Genomic DNA, 24,603 nt, shown 5'->3' with positions numbered 1-24,603 from the left:
ACCACATAGTTCTCACCTTCTCCTTCTGGTAGTGTCACTGTGTAGTCAGGAATTTGTTCCTCATGAATCTCCTAAACAAATAGGATTTAGGAAATTCAGAGCAGACTGTGAGTGAGCCTTTGGCCTATACTAAGGAAAGTTGCCATTCAAAAGCATCTTAAAGCACTATGAGACTAAATAATTCTGAGAAAATATCCTGAGAGGACTTTATATGGAGTCTTGGAAAGCCATCTCAAAGTATTGGCACCTTGAGAAGGTGGAACATAATCCTAAAACATATCAGTTCTGACATTTGCAGTAAAACACTTTGCTGAGTCCTTCTGAGCAATCTGTTCTTCCAGCAGCATCCTAGCAATAGTTTGTTCTGGCACTGGGTCATTATAGACATGAAAATTATCTAGTGGGTTTGGGTTTTTTTCCTGCCCAGTAATATGTTTCACACAGCTTCACTGTCAATTTGGCAGTCTGGTAGGCTTTAATATTTTAATATCCACAGTTTATACCATTACAAACTCCATGTGGAGTTTTTAGTATAACTTAAAATATTTAAATAACTTTAAATTGTTTACAGTGTTATAAAGATTAGGCATGGGGTTTTTTTAGTCTGACATTTGTTGTTGGTTAGAAGTTTTATCAAACTACTGCAAAGAACATGTTTTGCTGAGGAACCCACTCCACAGAGTGTCTGTTGCCTTAAAATTAGAAAAGTTGCAATATGTAATTTTCAATAAAAACTGAAAGCAGCTGGTTTTACTTCATTAATCTTTTTTGAAACATTTCATAAATATCTTTGAAGTTGTTTTTCATTTCTGTCTAGTCACGAAACAATTCTCTGTACGACATGAGTCACTCAGAGCAGTTCCCGGACTTCCCGCCCCTGCCTGCCTCTGCCTCTGCCTCTGCTTCAGCTGCACCTGCAGACTTGCAGGAGGTATGTGCTCTCTCCCCCTGTGTCAGGGTTTACATTACATTCTATGTGTAGCAAATTCCCATTTTTTTGCCATGTGGTTTAGTGGGCATGGTGGTACTCAGGCAAAGGTTGGACCTTGGAGATCTTTTCCAGCCTTAATGATTCTGTGGTTCCAAGTACATTCATGATTCTATCTTATGTACTTTTTCTCTCTGAGGATATCCTGAAATATACCTCTTGATCCCATGTCCCTTGTACCTGTGAGCTGTCTCATTAGAGTTTAGACATTAGGACAAGCCAATCAATAGATCACAGAATCATAGAATCAACTGGGTTGGAAAAGGTCTCTGAGGTCATCAAGTCCAACCCTTGATCCAACACCGCTGTGGTTACTAGACCATGGCACTGATGCCACATCCAGTCTCATCCTAAAAACCTCCAGGGATGGTGAATCCACCACCTCCCTGGGCAGCCCATTCCAATGTCTGGTTACTCTCTCTGTAAAAAATTTCTTCCTAATACCCAACCCAGTCACCTGAGAAAACATGGAAGAAATCTTGTACTGATGTGAGAGAGAAAGATGAAAGATGAATTTGTTAGCTTTTACTATTGTTCAACTATTACGAGGGTTGTGTTAAAATTAGACAGATCATTAGCAAAGCTGGAGGAACAGGAATTTTCTAATTTTAAGCAAGTGTAAGGAGAAGAAGAAGCAGCAAGATGGCGATGTGGGGGAGTAGAAAGTACCAGATAATGTACTAATGTCTTCCTTTATTTATAAAAAAGACCTTGATTATGCAAAAAAAAAAAGTAGGAGTACTGCTACTGAAGTGTTGTGTAAAATTATCCTTATATGTGTGTGGAACACGGTGATCAAAAGGTAGATCAATGGTCAAATGTCCTTGTCAGACTTTTGTATTTACTTTTTATACTAATTGGTGTTTAATCCTGTTCTAGCTCTAAGAAGGCTTTTTCAATTACTGTGCTGTGTAAAACTTTTGCTCTTTTCCCCCCAATTTCAGCTTCTCCTTCAGAAGAGCGCCTATCCCCCTTTGATGCAACAGTCATCGTTGACTTTGGCAGCTCCATTCAAGGAACAGAGTCACTACCGGAGCCCAAGTGACTCCATAGCTAATAACTACACTCTTACTGCACGGGATTTAAAAATGAAAAATGTGTCCAAAGTCAAGTCCTCTTCAATGATAGAGCTATCACAGGCTTCAGGAGGGGAGAGGACACCCTCACCACGTATCCATATTTCAATGTGTTCATAAGTTTAGCCTTGCTTCTTATACATTTTTGTCTCTAATTCTTTATCTGTTAAAGTATCATCCCTGGAAAAATCACTTATCCCTAATAAAGGCTTATAAGTTTATCACTTCAGGGTCAGTGTAGACAAATTTCCCAATGCATGCATAACTTTAATAAATGAAAGGCCAGTTTCTGATTAACTAGTTAGGTTCATCCCTCCAGATATTCATATGTAATTACTTGGAGGGAATTGTTTGCAAACTACAAGTTAGCTTTTATTATTGCTAGAAGTAGATGTTAGTACCAACAGGAAAATAGAAACAAATTCTGTGTGCATCCCTGATATGCTCATATTCATGAGTCTTGCCTACCAAACAAGATGGGGGACAGGCATTAAAATTATACCTGAGAATCAAATCCAAGAAATATTGCTTAACAAACTGTTTTCTTCTGAACCATGTAATTTATGTATTTGTTAGCAAACTGTGCATGCACATGTTAATTCTACATTATGAAATATTTTATGCTCTTGATTCAACACAACATGTGATATAAAGCAAATAAGATTAAGTTGCAATACTTTTGCTGCTTAAGTTTACCAACAGTTTACAAGAGCCAAGGTGTTTAGGCTTTAAGTATATTACCAACTGCAGATATCAAATAAACTCCATTAATTAGTTTGAAATTTTTTTCGTGTGCAGTATATTTGGTGGAGCTATGCATCTTGTAGAAGCGCTTTTATATTCAAACCAGAAAGTCCCAGTGCAGAAAATAACATTTGTGCAGGGAGATAAGTAAGCTCTGAAGTCTTAAGCATGAGCTGAATGCTTTCCTGAAGCTAGTTTATAGTCCCAGAATCAGCAAGATTATTTAACATGTGATTTTAATGTCTTGCTAAAGACTAACTCAAGCCTAAATACTTCTTTGTGACATTGTAGTTCTCTTTTTTTTCATTATCTGATTAGTTATTTTAGCTCTGTTTTTCACCAGTCTGAAATAATATCTTATTTGAAAAATATATGTGCATGTGATTTTCCTTAACTGGTATTTAAAGCTCCGAGAAAAAAGCTCAAACGTTCACAAAGACGATGGAGTTCTGATAGGTAATGTACTGTAATGTTATAAAGATACAGATTATTACAACCAGGCTAGTTTGAGTTGTGATTTAATATTTCTTTTTACTTGGATGCTCTGTTAAGCATCCAAGCATGAAATGTTAAGTCTCTACAAAAGATGTGTGTGCATCAAGACTGACTTTCGTGTTGTAAGATTTTGATAAGATGACCACGTGAAAATCTTGAGCAACCTAAATAAATGGGCTAGTAGGTTTGGCTCTGATAGAATGGCTTATAAAATATTGCCTGAGGATGCTAGGCAGTTGTAAGGTTTACATGGTTGTATTCTTTATGTTAAAGTAGTATGCTCTATTAGACAATTTTAATGAGTTTTTTTATTGAGTAATTGAAATACTTCCATAGGTTATACTTGTCCTCAGCGTAGGGCAGGTGGTTTATTTAAGGCTTGTAGTTTGTCCTTATCCATTACTGTTTCTTTATTCACTAAGCTTGTTGGTTTTTTTTTTCAAAAGTACTTTGTTAAGCATTTTGAATCCTATTTCACTGAGTGCACCTGCTCATGTGCCAGACCTGCATGTCCTAAATTACACAGACAACCAGCCACTGACCCCAGAAGAACAATTTGCTGTCATGGATTTACATGAGAAGGAGACAAGTAAGCGAGAAAAGCCACCTTCAAGCAATGATATAGAGGTATTTATATAATTTCTTTTTAGGACAAAAGTAGCAGCAGTAATCATCCTCAGTATATCTGTAAACTGTTTACTAAAATTAGTTGAGAAAAGAAGGCAGTACTTGAGGTTTAGAAGATGTAAGTATTCAATATAGCAAACTGCTGTTAAATATTGTTAACTCCTTTCTCATTTGTTTCTAGCTACTCTGATTTTTGTTGTAAATTGTTTAATTCACAAGTTGAAGTACTTCCCAAATTCTTAACCCTCATGTTATTTGCTAGTAGTTTTTCTTTAGTAATTGAATATGTTGTACTCAGTTCTAGCGGTATATATACTTACAGCAAAACAGATGACTGTTGTAAAGATGTCAGGCATTAGCAGTGCTTTAAAAAGAACCAAGAGTTAGATAGCCAAAATCCATTTCATTCAACCACCTTTCAATTACAGAAGAGGTTCAAGTGATAGAAAAGCTAAAAATACTTTGTAGTAATTCGTTGTCTGTCAGAAAATTCATACAATAAGCATAATATTTTAAACATTTTTTAGCGATACTGTTACTACATATATAATGGAGTGCAGGAAGACATGGTGGCACCTCAGGATGAGGAAGTGATGAATGAAATTTTAAGCCATGTTCCACCTCACATTCTTACTAACCCAGGCCTGGAGAAATTACTTGCAAGGTTGAAAGAAGAGATTAAGGCAGACTATTATATCGGACTCATGAAATCCATTGGTAAGACTCAAAATCTCTGAACAGTTCCCAGTGTGTAGACATTTATTGCACTTTCAAGGCAAGTCTTCATTCTAATCTTAGCCTCCATGGAGAATTCCTTTGGAGAACTACAACAGATATCTGCGAGAAAATAATCTGTAATCGTTCTACATAACATTCCAGTTTCTCTCATTTTCTTTTCCTGAAATAATTTTATAGACAAATTTTTAGTTTGATTTTTATGCTGTATTTTATCCTAAAAACCTACAATTAAGGATATGACTATGTTAGTTTTAAATGTGCTTCCTGCACTGTTAAGAGGTAGGGTTGTTGAATGTAGGTTTTGAACCATACGTGCAGTCTCACCATGATATAAATGATTTGTTGTAGTTGATTATGTCCTGATGGATCCAGCTGAGAGAGAGAGACTGTCTATTCAAAGTACCCCACGCCCTTTTCCCCGGAGAGTTGTCTGTGGACCAGTCCCATGGCACAGCTCTTATGGAGAAACGAAAACTTGGAATGAAAGGAATCTATTCGTAGTGAATTCATTGATGCTCACTTTGCAAGACCTCTGGCTTTCTGGGTAAGATGCCTTGTTCACGGGATCTTAGTGAAATTCAGGATGTGTTTATTTAATGGCTTGATTAGAGAGTGCATCTGCTGTGACTTCTCTATGTATGCTTAGGAGATCCTGGGGGAACCACTACAAAGTGGCAAAATATGTCTGTTTTCTAAGTAATTCTTTTTTCTGAGCCTCCAAGAATTTCAGTGTAAAATGATTGTTTCCTGCAGTCTCTGAGTGCAAGCATGAACACATTTTACATGTCCACAGTGAAGAATGGGTATATTTGTGCTGTGAAAAGATCATCCCCTTTGTTATAAAATGTAATCCCTAAATTAAGATTCAACACTCAAGTAAATGGTGATTTGGAATTCTCATCCTTATTGCTGAACTTAACAAAATTAACTCATAAAATTGAGTATCTTTCAAACGTCTGTACTTGGAATTTGCTCTGGGGACATTAGAAAATTAAGATCTGTTATTTTATGAAGTTAAATGGTAGTGTAATCCTAAGAGCTGGATTAGCATTTAAGAAACATTTAAAGTCTTGCATGTTACAGACTGTGATATGTGTCCTACAGAGTAGTCAGGATAGGCACTCATTGATATGGAATAGAAGCAGTAGGTGTCATTCCGTGTGTTCTTTAATGTCTGGATACACTAATAAAACTAGGAAAAGGACAAGATTTAGTTTTAAATACAGCAAGTCCAAATTAAATTTATTAAGTGTTTCGTGTTTGTTGATAACAAAAACGCCATGAGAAATGCACTTGTCAGACAGCTTAGCAATGGAGTGATACCTATCAATGAAACTGTATTTTTAGTATTTATAAGTACATATGAGACCTTCCTGACTATTCATGGGTGTTTTTTTTTTAAATCTACTGTTTGTTTTCCTTCCACAGGTACAGCCATCTAAGGTTTGTTCGCACTGCAGAGATGCTTTGTGGACACCTGCCTCTGCTGCCTGAGGAGTTTGAGGAGATCGTTCGAAGGCACTGTTTGGAAGCTCGAGACATCCTTCAGAACAAGTCAGTGCCAAGTGTAGGAGCAGTAAATAGAGTGTTTTAGGGTCTGATTTACATGAAGGCCCCCTTTTAAAACACAGACTGAGATGACACTAGTCCCAGCCACAAGGCTGTTAAAACAAAGGGGTGAACAGCAGAGGGGAATAAACATCTGGATGATGACAGACCCACTGGAACTGCAAGAATGTTTGTACAAGAGCAAATGGTAATAAAGTATGAGTAAATGTAGACTGAAAATCAGAAGGTTTCTAACTATGAGAGGAGTGGAGTCTAAATTTGTAAAAATGGTGACAGAAAACCTTTTTTTTTTAATTATGGAAATCGATGAATTAAAGAAAGAGATTATATGAGGCACATGAGAGAAGGTGCCTGTATTCTGCCACCTGAGATCTCTTCCAAACTCATTTCCCATTTAATGCTAATAAATGAATATTGTCAGTAGTATTTTGTTTATTGCTAATAATTTAAACTAATCGTATGGCCTATTATAACAAGAATCCTTAGCTTTAAAACTCAGGTTTCCTCTAAGTCCTGGTAGGTACAGTTTTGTTTCATATCTAGTTAACAATTCTCTTCTAGCCCTTTGCATCTTACTCATTCTTTGGGTAATTTCTGAGCTTAGATTTCATTGCAAGGAGCAAAGTAAGACTAACAAGCTTCTAAAAACTTTGTCTCTGTATTTTTTCGTTGCAGGTGGATCCCAACCTGTGCATCTGTTTTCATTGATCAGAAAAATAAATGGCTTCATTTTGCTCCTGAAAGGGACTCTGATTCCTCCGAGCGAGTTGAAAGCTATTTTGGTTCAGTGGCAGCTCTGATGTCGTTACAGTTACGTGAGATGGTTGTTAACTCCTTAGAAGATCTTCTTGAATTTTTTATGATCCACAAGGTATATGCTGTGAAGTGTATCTATAGTTTTTTGTCTTACGTGGAGGTGATTCACGTAGCCATAAAATCTAATGCTCTTTGAAGGCTAAAATGTCCCACGTGGCTCTTGCCTCCATAAAAATTGGCTGTGTCCTTTAGTTGTGCATACTCAGTGGATTGTTAGCATGGTCAAGAGCTGCTCACTCGAATAATCACAGGTCTGGGGTTACAACCAGCAGCTTATAGGAGTTTTCAACTCTGTCTTTAGAGAGCGTGCATTTATTTTATTTTATTTTTAGTTTAATTTTTCTTGGTCTTAACAGACAAAACACTTTTACACATGATTCTCTGAAAGCTCATGAATAATCCACTTTGAAGTCAAAAGTGTGCAGAGTCAAGTGTGTAATCCTTTGCAGAGGTGATTTTTGTATGTGCTGTTCCTGTCTATACCCAATGAGTGCCATATATTATTTCAAGTAATGTACAAAGTTATAATAATAAGCATTATGCCATGAGAGTTTTTACCACTGTTTTGATTACCATAAAGTTGCCTCTTAGTGGAAATGAATTTTTTAAATATAGCATCACCCAGGAGCTACCATGATAAGACGAAATGAATGAATGTGGCAGATTAAATACTGCATTGCAGCCAGAAGATCACACTTAATATAATACTGTCAGACCTTGCACTAAGCCTTGCCACTAAGCCTTGCATCTGGGTGATGATGATTGGGTTTTTAAAATATTTTTTAATTTTTATCTTGTGGCTTGGGTGGGCTTTTTTTTTTGTTTTGTTTTTGTCTGTTTGTTTGTTTGTTTTTTAAATCATTATAATATCTACATTATGAGTCTGGTCATGGATTAGGACTCCACTATTGTGAAGATAGTTTGGGGATAGGGCAGTTCTTACCAATTTAAGGCAATTAAAAAACCCACAGGATTCTAGGTTTTATGTCTGATTTTTATTTTCCAGAGTTTTAGTTTTGTACAGTGATTAGTGCTTTACTTCTGTTACTTAATGGAAAATCAAGGCATTTAGGCTTAAATCCAGTTCCTTAATTCCAGCTTTTATAGATTCCTTTAGGAGTCAGCACCTTAAGATCTTATTTAGAACATCAGGTTTTGAATAAAAATCAGGGAAGATGATCTCATTGGTGCTGTGTAGTTAAGATACTTGGGGGAGTTTAAATATTTTTTTAAATTATTATTCTTAGAGCTCATTTCATTGTTAAGTAAAATTTTCATTCTTTTCCCTAAGGATGGAAATGATTTTACAGAACCGTATCGAGGAATACAGTTCTTTATACCTCAGATACTGAGAGTGGGACTGTGTGTGAAGGAACCTGATATTGTCTTTGAGCCATCCTTGAGAGGATGTTGGGATTTAATCAGTCATGCCTTCAAGGAGATCCTGCGCAGTGCTGAGGAACTTCCAAAGGTACTGGATAAGTTATGGCTCCATACAAAATACAATATTAATAAAAATTGTCTATAATGTAGGGTTGAAGCAAAAAACTGACAAATAGAAGATAAAGATGAGGGTTGTGTATCACAAACTGTGTGAACTTCTGTGATTATAGAAGATATTTTTCAGATTCACTGGTTTGATTTTCATATAGTTTTCACAAGCAAACTATGTGTGTAACAGGGTGTTAATTATGGATCAGAGCCTTTTGACATTGCAGTGTTTTTACCAAATAATAAATTTTTTTGAAGTGGTGGGTGAATGGGTGATAGAATACCTTATTTCCACTATTCTGTGTGTTATTACAGTATTTACAATGATTCCCTTTAGGTAGAAAGACTTCTGTTTCCAAAATTACAAAGAGATAATCTCACTCTCAGTACAGTCAAACCAGAGGAATCATTGTTTTCAGACTATATCAACAAACTCGAAAAGATCTTTGAGAGCAACATACTCGGTCCACAGAAGTAAGTTTTGGCTGATAACTCCATTGACCTTCCAAACCCTCAGTTTTATAACACTGTCCATTTGACAAAAATAGTTTGAGCGTGTTTGTTTCTTTTTATAGAGAAGCTTCATATTGGAATCTTATGGTCATTTTTGTGATCTTCTGTGTTTAAGGTATTTAAATGTGTACAGGAAATACAGCAATCTTTTGAACAATGAGGCACTGCAAGATGTCACAGATTTCTGGAAAAAAGGTCCTTCTTTAGAAGCTTTAACTGAGGTAATGTGTTACTGACAACTGCAACATGTTCATACAGCAGCTCACACATCACACTTGACTTCCTAATATATTGCCTAAAGAATAAACTACTTGTTTCACCCTTGGGATTGCACAATTTACATAGCCTCTTACTGTAGGGCTGCCGTGCAAATGGAGGAGGAGGTTTCTTTATGACCATCTTCTGTGAATTTTGTTGTTTTTCCTTAGCAGAAGTCCAGTGGAAGTGCCCAGAGTATTTGGTCAATCTGCAGCTTACTTGTCTTTTGCATGTCTTGTCCTCAGTCAACCCTGTCAACTCTTCTCTCTGCATTCCTGAGTTAGCATATGGCTAAAGACTTCTTTAGGCATCTTGTGGTCTTCCCTAATATGGCATATTACACTGCAAAGCTTTCAGCCCTGGAGTCTGTGGGTAGGAGCAAAGCTCTGGAAAGATAAAAATTAGTTTTCCTTCTTCTGTTTGGAATATACTATCCATTTGTTGGATGGAAACTCTTAGTTGTTTAGCATTTTTCGTCCATAGACTTTTAGGGAAAATAACAGATGTATTATTTTCTGTTTGTAGAAGATTGACAGCTTAACAAAACTGAAAAGAGAGATTGCTTCTATGCATGTCACTATTCCTCTGGCCATGTTCTGTCTGGATGCTCTACACCTGCATGAGGAACTCTGCAATCGGACTCAGAATCTGAAAGACAAATTGATTGAATTTCAAGTGATAGAAAACAGAGAGTTAAATCAAAGGTACCTGTTGTTTGCGTGGATGGTTCTTGCTCTCTGCCTGGACTGGTGCTCTCTGTGGATGGGATAACTTTATTCATTTGCTAGGTTTCTTAGTGCTGACCAGACACGTGCAAAGATACCAAAGTGAGTATTTAAAATTAACAGGAACAGAAATAGTTGAAAATAAATGTCTAACTTAGGATGTATGGAAGGTAACTTCCTGGCTCAGCTGGTGAGGGAGCCAGCCAGGGGTGATGCTGGACCTGCTGTTTGCAAACAGAGAAGGACATTGTGGGCGATGGGGTGGTTGGAGGCCGTCTTGGGCACAGCGATACAGGTTTTGTGTCTTGGAGAACTAAGGAATGGGGTCAGCAGAACTGCTGCCTTGGACTTCTGGAGGGCAGACTTTGGCCTGTTCAGGACACTGGTTGATAGAGTCCCACAGGAGTCAGTCCTGAAGGGCAGAGGAGTCCAGGAAGGAGGGACATGCTTTAAGAAGAAAATCTTACAGATACAGGAGGAGCCCGTCCTCATGTGCCAGAAGATGAACCAATGGGGAAGGCCAGCCTGGCTGAACAGGGAGCTTTGGCTAGAACTCATAGGAAAAGAGAGTTTAATTTATGAAGAAATTTAATATTTTTGTTTCAAAGAGAAAATGAATTTACAAGATCTTACATCTCTTTTCACTTACAATCCCAGTGATCTGTCCGTTTTCTTTTTGTTGTAGAATTTGTGATGATTTTAACTTCATTGCAAAGAAAATGAGTGAGGTGCCTCAGAACACTGAACAGCTGGTGGAATATGATGCATTCTTAAAGAAATCCAGTGAAGTTACTGTTGTTAAACTGAAAAAGGACCTCGTCAAAGCAACACGCAGACTGCAAGTGCTCATGGACTATGCTGATCTTTCTCGTATGTCTCAACTACAGAATATAAAATTTCCATATGAAAATTTTATGTGTAGATAATGGGCTCTGCATGCCCAAATGTTACATCTTGTAGAATGCTAATGGAAAGTTCCAAAAGAGACAGAAAGGAAATAAAAAGAATTCAATAGAGGCCAAAATGTACCAGTACTGCAAGGAAGGAATGGTAGAGAAATGGCACCCAGCACAGACAGGGCTTTTCAATGTGTTTTAGAGAGTGTTTTGGGTCTTATCAAATTAATGTCATGTAATCTGGCCAAATGATGTCACACTTCTATGTTATTAAGTAGAAATTCTTCAGAGAAAAGTCATCTAAGAAGCCTTGTGCCTGAAGGCTCTACTGACAGCATGTGGGAAGTGTGAGAACTTGCATCTCTGCGGTTGAGGATTAGCTCAGAGCAGGCCTTTTGTTGGCTTGCTGTGATGGTTTGCTACTCTTGGGTAATAAATATACTTTAAGACAGAAGAAACATCTGTAGAAGTTGCTTTTAGTTTGCACTGTTATTCAGATGAAAAATGTGCCATTCACAGATGCTGTCTGTTACTTGCTGAACATAAAAAGGAAGAGCAGTTCTATGAATGCATACCCGTTTTAGTGGCAGGACAATACCTTGTCCTTAAGCAGAAAACACTCTTGGATCAGACAGTGATAGAAATAACTAGGATATGCCATGTTCATTGACTTTATGATAAAAATTAGGATGCCTGTGGAAGCCAGGACATTTTTCTGTTACATTTTGGACTGGAGTGTTTGTAATTACAGTATTTCACAATTACATATTCTTTGTAGCTGGGTTTATAAGCATGTGTCCTGCATTAGTTATAATGAGCTAAGTGCACTGAACAAACAGACAAATAGGAAGATGGAGATGTCTGGTCATTGTAGTTGTTATGCTCTAGCTTTTTTGAATAATTCAGCATTTACAGATTGTGGACTAGAAATGTTGTAAACCTTTATCCATCTAATGTAGGTATAATATATATATAGTTAGGAGTGGTCTGTGTCTGTAGTGGAATGGGATTGATATTCTAGAATAGCTGTTCTTACTAATTGTCTCTGCCTAGCTAGGGTCTTATTTAGAGAATTTCACATTCTTAACTTGATTTTACAGTTTTGCTGTTAATCTAAGTGGTTTTAGGGAACAGTTTTCTTTGCAGTGAAGACAGTCTAGCCACCAGTTTCTTAGCTTATTCCTAAACATAGTTTTAGCCATTTTGCTTATTAGTAGGCATTCTGTTATATAATAGCCGTTCTCCTGGATCATTGGTTAAAAGGCATTTTCTTAAAGATGTTTATGCATTTTTTTATTTTAGGTGATGACATAAATCTGAATAGTGCAGTTTTCCATTGGCCTGATCAGATTCAGAAAATATTTGACGACAGTAAACAGCTGTCGACTAAAAGGAGGGATCATGTAGAGATGCTGTTGACTGAAAGGTATGGTGTTGAGTAATTTTTTTTTCACTGGGTATTTTTAGACAAGAAAAATCTCATTATCAGTAGAAAGGAGATAGTGTTAAAGAGGGAAAACTTAGAAGGGGGCTGCGAAAGTAAGGAGGAAACCTAGTTTACAGTGTGATGGAGATTTCAGAAAAATACTATTGATGAGAGTAGATTAGAATATTCCTATGCTTAAAGAGATCTGAAAGGAGGAATGGAGGATTGATCCAGAACATTCGTAATTTTATGTTGTCATATTGATTAGTACAGCATTACACATAGTTTTGTTACATTCTTTTCACTCTTCCTTTATTTTCTCCAGGTAGTAAAGGCAGCAAAGGTAAGTAAAGTAAATCATCTGTTAGGTTTGAAAATGAACCTAGAATTCTAATCTTGTGAACTGCATAGTATTGATGCAAGTGATCAATGGGTTCTCACTGGCATCTGTGTTTACGCAGATTTCATTTGACAGTGCCTGTTAAAATTAATAAAATAATTGAAACCTGAAAAGGAATGAAACCATCATATTACCTTAACTGTCTTTACCTCAGGTGTTCTCAGTTTGAGAAAACTCTTCAAGGTTATAATAAAGAACTAGACAGCTACAAAAAGCGGGATGTCATGACCGTGGAAGACATGAAGAACAGCGCTCGGCATTTTGAGGAGTTAAATAAGAATCTAGAAAATGCACTAATAGAATTTGAGGTTAGTACTTCTTAGTCGAGTATGGAATGGGTTACAATGTGCTGGATGAGCAAAATCTTGGTTCCTGCCTCTGATTTTTTGTTTTCCAAGGTTCTGGCCATATATTGTCAGGATGTCTTTAAAATTTCCAAATTCACAAAGGATTGGCAAATATCTTCTTGTCTCTGTGTGCTGAGTTGTCCCAACTACTGGGTTGGAGAGCATATTTTGAGGGAAAAAAATTCAAGGGAGTTTTTTAAATTGAAATACTGAACTTCAGTGTTTCCAGGCAGTCAGTAGTAACAAGATGCTGTCCACAGAAAACAGAATTCTGGCAGAGTTGGCAGAGACAGAATATTAGGGAGGTGGCATTTTCCCTGAACCATGGTTTGTGCACTGGAACTGTGTTTTCAGTCCCTCTGCTTGTTCTCTAATTAAACCCAAATGTTTTTCAGCTGTTTGTATAATTGCCATTTAATGCTGATAGGCATTAAATATATATCATATCACATAAAGGGAATTTCTAGAAGGAAACTGAAGACCAAGATTCCTAACTTCTACTCAGGGCTCTCCATCCAGTGTATTGTGTCATTCTAGGTTAAACAGTTTGTCTTAGCTGTGACTCCACTGGGAAATGAGGAGGGTTGTCTTTGAGAGATCTCACAGGCATTGTGAGGCTTAATTAATCTTCTAAATCACAGTGAGACAATGGGATTTCTGCATATGTGGAAGCTTAAGGGTCAAGATTTTAATTAAGTCCCACTCGAAAGAGAAAATGGAACCAATTAAATGAACTTGGAATTTAGATAAAATGCTAGTCCCACATATCAATACTATTAATCTGATTTAAAGGCATCTAGTATATTTAATTATTTGAGTTAACAGCACTGATATCCTGTTATAGGTAGATCAAACCAAGTAATTAAGTGTAAGTTTCTTAATACATGATCACAGTGAGAGGTGTATCCACACAATTCAAATGACATGACAATTAGCTTAGTGAATATATGAATTTAAATATTATCTTGGAATGTGGATCTTTATATTTTTCTGCCTACATCTCACATTGAATTACTACAAGTTTTATGGAGGATCTGTTGGCATTATAACAGCACAGACTTGGGATTCAATCTGAATTCAGTGTCTGCATTTCAGGCAGCATTTCTCTGCGCTTCACCTCCCACCTGTAAAATGAAGGAGGCAATACTCTTTTTTTATTTTTAGATCTAATTCTTTGCACATTGGTTTGTACTATAAAATCTTTTGGACAAAAACAATATCTTACCATGAATAAGCACAGAAATTAATACGTATTTTGGTTGGAGCTCCCAGGTGTCTCGGTAAAAGAAAAAAAATAACAATCTCAAGTTAAACAAAATTCCTGTAAACCTCTTTGACTGAAGAGCTTACATCCAGATTTCAAAGTGGATTGGAAACTTTTGAGCCTTGGTTTCACTGAATGCCAAGCTACATTATCTTATTCTAAAATGGGTATAGATTTTTTTAATTATTTGGGCAGTAGAAGATACCAACAAATGCCAGGTTAAGAGTTGGACTTGATGATCTTAGAATTGTTTAGGCTGGAAAAGATGTCTGTGATTCCATAAAATAACTAGGGGAATTTTCAAGAACAGTTATCTTATGTCCCTAAAATCCACAGGCCTGTATCTAGAGATCTGTCTGGCTTTAAGACATGTAAAATAATTGTATTCAATATTACCTGTTTAAAAGTTTAAACCACAGTAGGGATTTTTGATGGAAATAATAAACTTTTTTTCCCCTGTAAAGGATATTACTAGAGAAGAAGATTTGCTTGGGCGAGAGAAGAGTCAATTTCCTCTATTGCAAAGTATAATTGCAAGGAAAGAACCCTTTGAGCAACTTTGGGTAACAGCATATAATTTCCATACCAAATCTGAGGAGTGGATGAATGGTGAGGCTTTGGTGTTCATTTGATGAAACATGTTATTTTCAGTGAGTTACGTAGAAGCTGGAAGGGTTGATTAGTTGTGAGAAGATAATTTTGAAGAAATAAATGCTCTTAAGCAGCGTGAAACAGAGTTACTGACTTGGATTTTGTATGAAGATAATTTTTTGTAACACAGTTGATTTCCAGTTAAAGGAGAATGACTTTAAATAGCTGTAATTAAACCACCCTAGAAATCCCCTTGTGCTGATGTGCCTGATGTGCTTTTTTTATACTGTTGTGTTCAGGAACTCTACAGCAGTTTAGTGCTGATGAAATTACTGAAGAAATTGGAAATATGTGGAGGATTATGTACAAGCTCTGTAAGAGCTTCCCAGACCTGCCCGGGCCCAGACGTTTGGCAGAATCTATGAAATATAAACTTGATAAATTTAAACAGCATATTCCTATCCTGGTAATTGCCTGCAATCGTGGAATGAAGCAGAGACACTGGGAGCAGGTACTTCAAACTCTTCCAAAATCTTTTATCCTGTCACAGAATTGATCCAGTTTTGAAATTTATAATTCTACAGGCAGGAGCTTCTTTGAATTAATAACTTATGGTGAAAAGCAAGTTAGGGGGCTGCACTAATACTTCTTTAGCATTTATGGATTGCTGTTTGAGAAGTCTTTTATGAAAATGCATTTTGTTAATAGGTTTTATTTCTTACTTTATTTTCAGATTAGTGAAATTGTAGGGTGTGAGATCAAACCTGATGAAAAGACTACTCTTAGAAACATACTGGACTTTGGACTCTCAAAATATATTGAACAGTAAGAAGCTTACTCTACTCTCATTTTTAAGACGTTGTGTTTCATAGGTCAGATACTAAATATTAGTTCTTTTGGGGTTTTGTGTACTGTTAGAATGTGCTGTAAAATCAGCTGTATTTTATCAAGCTATGAACTGTCAATTGTTCTTGTAGCACAGAGGCATTAAAATCCAGAGTTGTGTTCCTAAACCACTGAATTTGCACATTTAGAATTTTCAGTCTGTACTTGTCTTGCAGTTAATATTGATATCTCTAACTTGGTGAGCCTGAAAGTTCAAAAATATTTCTTGAAGTAAAATTCTATATTATTAACAAATTATTATTAAGGGTATTCTGATATGCAGCTCTACCTACAACTGCTTTTTTTTTTTGCTCTTCATCTATGTTACAAAAACTTTAAAAGCTATGTTTCATTTCAATTTAGACTGGAACCTGTTGGAGCAGCTGCAAGTAAGGAGTATTCCTTAGAGAAATCAATAGAGAAGATGCAATCAGAGTGGGTCAATGTGCATTTAGTTTTGGTGCAGTACAGAGATACTGTAAGTAAACACCAAATCAGAATACATAGCTGAAAAGAACTACTTTGATTCTGAATACCAACTGAGAAATATTAGAGGGAAGTTACCACTGATTCATTGTGGCATGATGGAAAGTTGTATCATACCCCAGAGCTGGGCAAATGTCTCCATTACTATAAATATCCTTTTATTTGGGCCTTAGTATCTGGACAATATATGATCTCACATACTCATCCTAACCAATCTGTAAGCTCGAGAACTTCTCCAGTGTTGTATGGAAAGCTGGTTAGCAGTGAAGTTTTAACTTGGCCAGAACATACAAGAATCCCAGTGCAAAAGATGGAGTGAGAAGGCACTGGCTTCCTCTTCACAAAACAATCTGTCTCTGGACCTTTGAAACAGAGATGTACAGAGGAGATACCATTTGATACCTTCCCACATTTGCAGGCTTTCTCAATTCCTTGCTGCTTCAACCATCATAGAGATGGAAAACTCAAACAGGAAGCTGAATGAGTGGGAGGTTGAAGAATGGTGAAATAAAGTGACTGCCTTTTGCCTTAACAAAATGTGATGTATTTACAGGACATCAACATCCTGGCGTCAGTGGATGAAATCCAGCTTTTGCTGGATGATCACATCGTTAAGACTCAGACAATATGTGGCTCTCCCTTCATCAAACCAATCGAAGCTCAATGCTTGGTAAGGAAAAGCCAGTTTGATTGAGCTTACATGTCTCACAATGTGCTTTCCCTAAGTGCTTTAAGCTATTTTGACATGGTAAGACATGATAGAGTTTTTAGCTGTTCCTAAGAACACGTATTCATATTTCTTGATTTATTCTTGAGGTAATTTCGCTTAACTATTAAATGTTTTCATTGTAGGCTTGGAAAGATAAGCTGTGTTTAATGCAAGATATTCTAGATAGCTGGCTAAAATGTCAGGCAACATGGTTGTATTTGGAACCAATTTTTAGCTCAGAAGACATTGTAGCTCAAATGCCTGAAGAGGGCAGAAAGTTTCGGATTGTGGATTCATACTGGAAAAACATCATGGCAGAAGTGGTAAGTGCTTACATTTCATAAACTGTGTATTTTTATTAAGTAAGTGCAATTTGGCATCCTGTTCAATTCCCTGTAAATAAGAAGTTGGGTAAGAGGCAGATACTTAATGTTGGTGTGAGCTGAAATGTTTGTCAAAATTGCTGGGAGAGTGGGGTTGTGTGATAAAGGTGTTGAAATAACCAGCATAATTAAATAGAAGTTGAGACCTGTCCAACAGCTCAGACTGTGAACGATGAAGCCTGTTCTGAAATAGGACCCTCTGAAGAGGAGTGTGACCAGGAAGAAAAAATGCAACCTAAATAGAAAGAGCAGAGAATAATTGTCATGTACTGTGACTGTGTTTGACAGAACTTATTTGTGAATGGAAAACAATGTAGCAAGCTCAAGACACAGGAAGAAGTACCAAAGATTTTAATTCCTGATATTTCTTTCATTACTGTCTGTAAAGTTCAAGTTGGTAAAATTGACAGTCTGAAAACTGAAACTATCAAATAATGAATGCATATTATTTAGCTTTTTAGCCTCCTGCGATGTATGTGGTTGACGATAATAATTTTATTGTACAAACTTATTGCAATTTTTAGCAGTGTCTGCTGTGTGTTTGTTTTTACAAAGGTGAAAGACACAAAGGTACTTGTAGCAACTGAACAACCCAAGATGTTAGACAGACTTCAGGAAGCAAATACTCTCTTAGAAGACATTCAGAAGGGGCTGAATACTTACTTGGAGTCAAAAAGATTATTTTTCCCGAGGTAAATTAATTAAACAGGCCTAAGTTAGAAACAAGAAGCCATAAGCTCTTGCAAACCATTTCTACTGAACTGAAAAGTCTCATTTTATAAACACCTGTGGAACAAAAGTCACATGCAGCAAAAAATGAAAACCTATCCTTATCTCCAGACATAACTCATTTTCCTCAGCTCCAGTTATGAAATGCCAGGGAGGGGCTGGGATGGGGAGGCAAAATCTGTCTAGCACAGTGTAAACTTGTGATTAGAAAGGCATTATTTCTTACAGGGTATTTTTGAAGGAACTTGCTGCCTTCCCATGGCTGATATGCAATTATGGCTCTGCCCTACCCTCTTAAGTTAGGGGTGTGTGGAGCGTAGAAGTGGTATATGATCATGAGGAGCAGGACTCTGTTTCTGCAGGGTGCTTATTGACTTCATAGAGCTATCTGGTCTTTCCCATGTGAGTTTGAGAACCCTTATTTCTTCCTTTGCATAAAAGAGTGGTCACATTGAAATTCTGTAAAAACAGATGTGATGAGTTTTATAATGTTAAAAATTGCTTATGGAAAGCAATTTAATATAACCATTTCCTCTCTGATACAGTGTTAAGCAACAATAAAACCAATTCCATCTATCTTGCACATATAGATTATTAATGACAATTTTCATGATTGGAAATTGTATTTTTCTGGCAGATTCTTTTTCCTGTCTAACGATGAGCTGCTTGAAATACTGTCTGAAACAAAGGATCCCCTTCGAGTGCAACCACATTTAAAGAAGTGTTTTGAAGGAATTGCTAAACTGGAGTTCACAGAAGATCTGGAGATCGTAGGCATGATTAGTTCAGAGAAAGAAGTTGTTCCTTTCATAGATAAAATCTATCCAGTGAAAGCAAATGTAATTTTTTTGAATTTTACTATATGAAATTAAATTAATACTTTCTGTAAAGTGCACATTTTTGAGGGAATTAGGTTTAAACCATTTAGAGTCACATCATGAAAGGTGTTTAGGAAGTGAGAGTGCAGACTGGTGTTCTAGAATAAAAAGGATTTCCTACAAGAAGGAGTAAGGCATAGCAATTTTCCAGTAAATTGCTTTAGGCACTTCTCTGCAGCTTTATGCACCTACTGCTTTTAAGATGTAGATAGATAGATAAGAGATATACACACAGGCATACACATATATAAAAACTCAAGCTCTCTATGTATATGTGTAACATTTCATAGCATGGCTGAAATAGAAATGAGGGAAATGATGAATGGTTGACAGTGAAGAAACAGGGCATTAGTTCAAAAGGGATCTGAGTAGAAAAAGTAGCATTATACATTTTGAAAAGTATCTCAGCTCTTTGTATCTTCTGCTGTTCTCAACATGAAGGTGAACTGCTGAATTGCTGTATGATAACCAGAAAGAGCTGAAAGGTGGGACAAAACATGCCCTGGGTTAAAATGCCCAAGGTTAGCTGACCATGCAATCTGTGATGTTTTGTTTTGCTTATTTGAAACATATCCAGCTACTTCTTTAGCTGGATTGTCTTTAGACTTAGGTTAATATACCTGCCTTCAGACATTGTAAACTGCAATATTGCCTGTCAGAATTTGGTAATTTCAACCTTTATTCCTTTTATAAATGACACCCAGATCAGAAGGAAGCATATTTAAGCCTAATGCATTTCAAATAATTTGTCCTTTAAGAGGAATATAATCAGGAAATGTGTACTGACCCTTTAATATTTTTATCTTAAAGGGCATGGTAGAAAAATGGCTTTTTCAAGTAGAGGAAATGATGTTGGCCAGTGTAAGACAAGTTCTTCATGATGGCATAAAAGGATATAGTGAGGTAACTATTTCTGAACTATAGTATAAATTAAATTTCACAAGCAAATGTACATGAATAGATTGCTGAAATTCTTAACCAGGGAAACATGTTTGAAGCTAAGTGGAATCCTACTCTTCTTGTTCAGTAGTACCAGTCTGAAGTTGTAAGTCTTAATTTCTTGAAGAAAAAGTATTAAGGCCTTCTGTGCTAATTCTCATTTATTTACAGCATGAGGCAAAAGACATTTGGGGAAAGTAATTGTTATCACTGCCATAATCTAATGTGTTCATATGACTTCTGGAATGAATCTTTTTGTTTAAGGTTCCTCGTAAAACATGGGTACTTCAGTGGCCTGGGCAGGCAGTTATTTGTGTTTCATCCATTTACTGGACAGAAGAAGTCTCTGAGGCCATAAGCAAAGGAACTTTACCAGTAAGATTTTCTTCTAACTTTCTATTTCCAAGTACTGAACTCTGATTAATTAGTGAAAAGCTCCTTCGAGCAAAGAAGATCCTCAGTCAACATATTGCAATTTATTCATACAGTGTGCTTTATTTTCTATTTCCTTTTTTATTGTGTCTTGGCAAGGGTTTGTTCCCATTTACTCTGGTGTGTATCAGGAGAAATCCTACGGCAGCAAATTGTATTACTTTATTTACAAGTGATACAGGTGTAAATGAAAGTACCAAACAAAAAGTTTGGTGACCTCTGGACATGTAGTCCAAGCCCTGCTTGAAGTAGGGCCAACCAAACCAAGTTGCTAATGGACTTGGTCCAATTCGCCCATTTCTGTCTTGTAAGGGGGAGAATCTGTTCTTCTCCCATCGCAGAATTTTGTTATTTCCATTAGGAAGAAAGATAAGACTTCTGCTTATACTACTTTCAGGCCATAAAGATTTTTGAAGTGTTCACAGTGGAATAAAAGGCTGGTATGCAAAGGAGAATTTTAGATGTTTGCGTAGAGCCCAGACTTCCATTATTATGTTTCATTGGAACGGGCTGCATCCAAGGGAGCATAGGAACTGCTATGACATTAATGCCTGGGTTCTGTTTCTGTGGCAGGATTTCCTGGAGAAGAGCAATCTACAAATTAGGGAGATTGTTGAGTTAGTGAGAGGGAAGCTGTCCAGTGGAGCCCGGCTGACACTTGGAGCTCTTATTGTCATCGATGTGCACGGTAACATGCACTTGCTGGTACTTCTGTTCCATCTGGGGCAGTGCTCCTGTTGGTAGTTGGGTGAACTACTTGAAAGAGGCAGCTAAAATGCTTTCTCTAACTTGAAACAACCTTTACAGAATTATTGCTCAGTGTCTCTGAGCAAATGGGGATTGCCCACTACTGCACAAAGATCTCCCATCTACTTAGGCACTGGAATCTAGATCAAGTTAAGCTGATCCTCTATGCAAAACAATTGCAAATTCCTTTCTAACATGAAAGTCAGCCTACTACTCTAGAACTTGATAAGTATGAGTAAATATTACTTTTACTTATATGTTGTTTTAAGTAAACTAACACAGTAGAAGTATTTACATTTTTCAAATAATCTATTTCTTACTCTGCAGCTCGTGATGTCGTTGCAAAATTGGTTGAAGACAAAATCAAAGATCTGAATGACTTCCAGTGGATTTCTCAGCTGAGATACTACTGGGAAGGGAACGATGTAGTAGTGCGAATGATTACAACAGAAATGAAATATGGTTACGAGTATCTGGGCAATTCCCAGCGTCTGGTTATAACCCCACTAACAGACCGATGTTATAGGTAAAGCCACATTGTCTGTGAATAATGTTTTCATTTGTTGGATTGATCTGTATTTACTTTCATTTGTTATAGTTATAATAGCAGGAACCTCAACAGGTAAGATCTTCCTGTAGATTTTGGAGGCAAATCTTATATATCTTCTTTGCCCAAATATGGTAAAATATTTACTATGTGTAGGTTTCTACACCAGCAGTGTAATTGTTTCTGTTGTATCCAGGAAGGTGCTTCTGAAGAGGTGGCAGCTCATGGTACTGGAATTATAAGCAATTCCACAGTAGCACTGGCCAATTAATTTATCTGAATTAGGACACACAGGTTGGGTGTGCCTGCCTGTAAGATAAATGAGGCAATTACAGAGCCCTTCACAGATGTTTGAATGCAGTTAGCTTCCTGTTCCTCCACTGGCTTGCAAGAGGTTGAAATGAAAACACTTCATTCTCAAGGTTGAAATATTCAAGGGCATTTGGTATTTCACTGCTGGTGAGCCCTAGAGACACAGGTCAAAGCCTTTGAATGAGTGTTTTGTAAAATAATCAGATCACTGCAGTGTTAACAGGGATCTCATTTTAGAAGTTCTCTTGGAGAGCAATACCATTTCTAGGTTTTTGAAACAACCTTTATGCTTTCTTACCCATTTCTAAAGATTGACTTAATTTATAAAGCCAGCCTGAAGTTCTTGCCAGTTCAAGTACCACTTGAGGAAAATGTGTGTTTTTGCAGACTCTGGCATTTTGCTCATGGCACTGTGCATTTTCTTGTGTAATTGAGGATATACAAGGTGGATGTTATAAAAGCTTTGACGTTCCTTTTAGGCCAAGTGGGCAAATGTAAGCATCCACAATGGGGAATCACTTAGGAGAACAATACTGGTTTTTCAGGATAAGCTACAAAGTCAGTAGAGAAACAAGTAAATTCTTTTCAAGGGAACCTGTATAGGAGAATACTTATCAATCTGTTCAGAAACAATCTAAAGCTTACTATTTCTAATGCCTGTGTTCTTGATAATGTAGGACATTAATGGGTGCCTTGAAATTAAATCTTGGTGGTGCTCCAGAAGGGCCTGCTGGAACTGGCAAAACAGAAACAACAAAAGATCTAGCAAAAGCACTAGCTAAGCAGGTACTTAACCCCCCCTTTTTTCTTGCTATGTAGATATTTCTTGAAACGCTATTCTTTAATAAGTACTGCTTGTTTTGTAGCTGTTCATTTATGGTTGGACTTGAAGATCTTAAAGGTCTTTTCCAACCTAATGATTCTGTGATTCTATATTCACAGAAATAGTTGGTAAGAAGCAAACATTTAGGGCTGTGTCTGTATGGCATCCTGGTCTTGTAATCCAAAATCAGCAACAATAATCCCTTCCCATTTTAGATGCTAAGAATTTTGTAGTGGACTTTATGTTAATACTGAGAAATGTTCTCTGTGTGTTTCTGTTGTAGTGTGTTGTCTTTAATTGCTCCGATGGTCTTGATTACAAGGCAATGGGCAAATTCTTCAAGGGACTGGCACAAGCTGGTGCATGGGCCTGCTTTGATGAGTTCAATAGAATTGAGGTAATGTTCTAACTCAGACAAATAAAAGGAGAAAGCTTTAATTTAAGACACAAGAAGTTTTAGATTTAGGCATGACAGCATTATTGCCAACTTTCTACTTTTACTTGTGGTGAAGCCTCTTTGTTTTGATAATCAGTGACACAGAAATAGGCACTCAGCTGCCTGCTCTAGGAGCACATGCCTACCTGTGCTGTGTTGCAGCAGTCTTTTATTCTGGGTTAATTTAGCTGAAAAAAGTTGTTCCTGTACATTTTTTTCTCTTGTATGTGACACTCATTTGTTGGGAAAGAACTGTTCTTGTCTTCTTGAGAAATCAAGCTACAGCTGTGGGGTTGCATTTGTCTATATTCAAATCCCAGTGGAGGGCTTCCTGTGGTGACTAGCTGAGTGGCACTAGCTGAGTGACCTGGTTAACTAGCTGTGTAAACAGACACATCTAAATCCCTCCTTGATCTTACTCTGATCTTTTTGAGTTTGTTTAATTTGGTCACTAATGACTTTGGATAAGTTTTGTTGTTATTTTGATGGAGTTTGATTTAAGTACATGCTAGTAAATGTGGAAATTTCATTAAATTCTATTTTGTATTAGCATTCTTAACTCCTTAATTTTTCCATTTTTCTGCTGTAGCTTGTTTTCTACTGAATTCAAGTGTTACCATTCCTTTTCTCTTACCCTGATGTGTTATATTCTGTTACCCTGATACTTTAAAACACTGAGGATTGACACTGGGCAGCCTTACCCATTCCTTACCCTCAATTTGAGGCATTGAATGAATCAGTCTTTCTGAAGAGCCTAAACTATGTCATTTGAGTTGAAGGGAAAGTGCTTTTAGAGGCCTCCAGAGGGAGTTCCTGTCCTACTAACTTAGATGTCTACACAGGCCCATGGCATTTCCCTGTGGAGGCTTTTAGAAGTCTCTGTTGATCTGACTGTATTGGTTGAATAGAGAATGGTGGCACTAACTTTCAGAGGATGCCTTCAATAGGCAGCTAATACTTAGGCTCAGTTATCAGACACAGGGTGATTTTCACCTGGAGGAATGCAAAGATAGCCATCAAAAGATATAAACAAAGCCATTTTATATTGTCTCCAAGTGTCTTATGTTTTCCACTCTGTTCTGTCTGTATTAGGTTGAAGTATTATCTGTAGTTGCCCAACAAATCCTTAGCATCCAGCAAGCTATTATTCGCAAACTCAAAAAATTCATCTTTGAAGGGACAGAGCTCTCTCTTAATCCTACGTGTGCTGTGTTTATCACGATGAATCCTGGGTATGCTGGACGGGCAGAGTTGCCTGATAATCTGAAGGTAAATCTGAAATCCTGATTTCTTGTAGAAATTAAAGAGAATTTGCAACTTCTAGTCTGTGGTA

The 24,603-nt window shown here is 36.9% G+C and overlaps 1 protein-coding gene across 1 annotated transcript in view; it reads left to right on the top strand.

Moving 5' to 3' along the window:
• DNAH3 (dynein axonemal heavy chain 3) overlaps nucleotides 1–24,603 on the top strand; it is a 54,936-nt gene that overhangs the window by 4,338 nt on the left and 25,995 nt on the right. The window contains exons 4-33 of the mRNA XM_027726187.2: nucleotides 818–931; nucleotides 1,933–2,158; nucleotides 3,216–3,264; nucleotides 3,750–3,930; nucleotides 4,458–4,647; nucleotides 5,017–5,212; nucleotides 6,097–6,222; nucleotides 6,913–7,108; nucleotides 8,345–8,524; nucleotides 8,882–9,018; nucleotides 9,173–9,278; nucleotides 9,841–10,019; nucleotides 10,726–10,910; nucleotides 12,239–12,362; nucleotides 12,917–13,070; nucleotides 14,838–14,982; nucleotides 15,264–15,475; nucleotides 15,698–15,789; nucleotides 16,213–16,327; nucleotides 16,889–17,005; nucleotides 17,188–17,367; nucleotides 17,983–18,119; nucleotides 18,794–18,995; nucleotides 19,845–19,937; nucleotides 20,238–20,348; nucleotides 20,979–21,093; nucleotides 21,480–21,678; nucleotides 22,689–22,797; nucleotides 23,118–23,231; nucleotides 24,363–24,539. Coding sequence (XP_027581988.1) covers nucleotides 842–931; nucleotides 1,933–2,158; nucleotides 3,216–3,264; nucleotides 3,750–3,930; nucleotides 4,458–4,647; nucleotides 5,017–5,212; nucleotides 6,097–6,222; nucleotides 6,913–7,108; nucleotides 8,345–8,524; nucleotides 8,882–9,018; nucleotides 9,173–9,278; nucleotides 9,841–10,019; nucleotides 10,726–10,910; nucleotides 12,239–12,362; nucleotides 12,917–13,070; nucleotides 14,838–14,982; nucleotides 15,264–15,475; nucleotides 15,698–15,789; nucleotides 16,213–16,327; nucleotides 16,889–17,005; nucleotides 17,188–17,367; nucleotides 17,983–18,119; nucleotides 18,794–18,995; nucleotides 19,845–19,937; nucleotides 20,238–20,348; nucleotides 20,979–21,093; nucleotides 21,480–21,678; nucleotides 22,689–22,797; nucleotides 23,118–23,231; nucleotides 24,363–24,539 — 4,437 coding nt within the window. The 5' untranslated portion in view covers nucleotides 818–841. The remainder of the gene's footprint in view (nucleotides 1–817; nucleotides 932–1,932; nucleotides 2,159–3,215; nucleotides 3,265–3,749; nucleotides 3,931–4,457; nucleotides 4,648–5,016; nucleotides 5,213–6,096; nucleotides 6,223–6,912; nucleotides 7,109–8,344; nucleotides 8,525–8,881; nucleotides 9,019–9,172; nucleotides 9,279–9,840; nucleotides 10,020–10,725; nucleotides 10,911–12,238; nucleotides 12,363–12,916; nucleotides 13,071–14,837; nucleotides 14,983–15,263; nucleotides 15,476–15,697; nucleotides 15,790–16,212; nucleotides 16,328–16,888; nucleotides 17,006–17,187; nucleotides 17,368–17,982; nucleotides 18,120–18,793; nucleotides 18,996–19,844; nucleotides 19,938–20,237; nucleotides 20,349–20,978; nucleotides 21,094–21,479; nucleotides 21,679–22,688; nucleotides 22,798–23,117; nucleotides 23,232–24,362; nucleotides 24,540–24,603) is intronic.

This window comes from Pipra filicauda, unplaced genomic scaffold, assembly GCF_003945595.2.
Source record: "Pipra filicauda isolate LSUMZ 115617 unplaced genomic scaffold, ASM394559v2 scaffold127_size2900866_pilon, whole genome shotgun sequence".
Classification (NCBI taxonomy): domain Eukaryota; kingdom Metazoa; phylum Chordata; class Aves; order Passeriformes; family Pipridae; genus Pipra; species Pipra filicauda.
The sequence above is the reverse complement of the archived record's forward strand: the minus strand, read 5'-3'. Positions and strand labels throughout refer to the sequence as shown.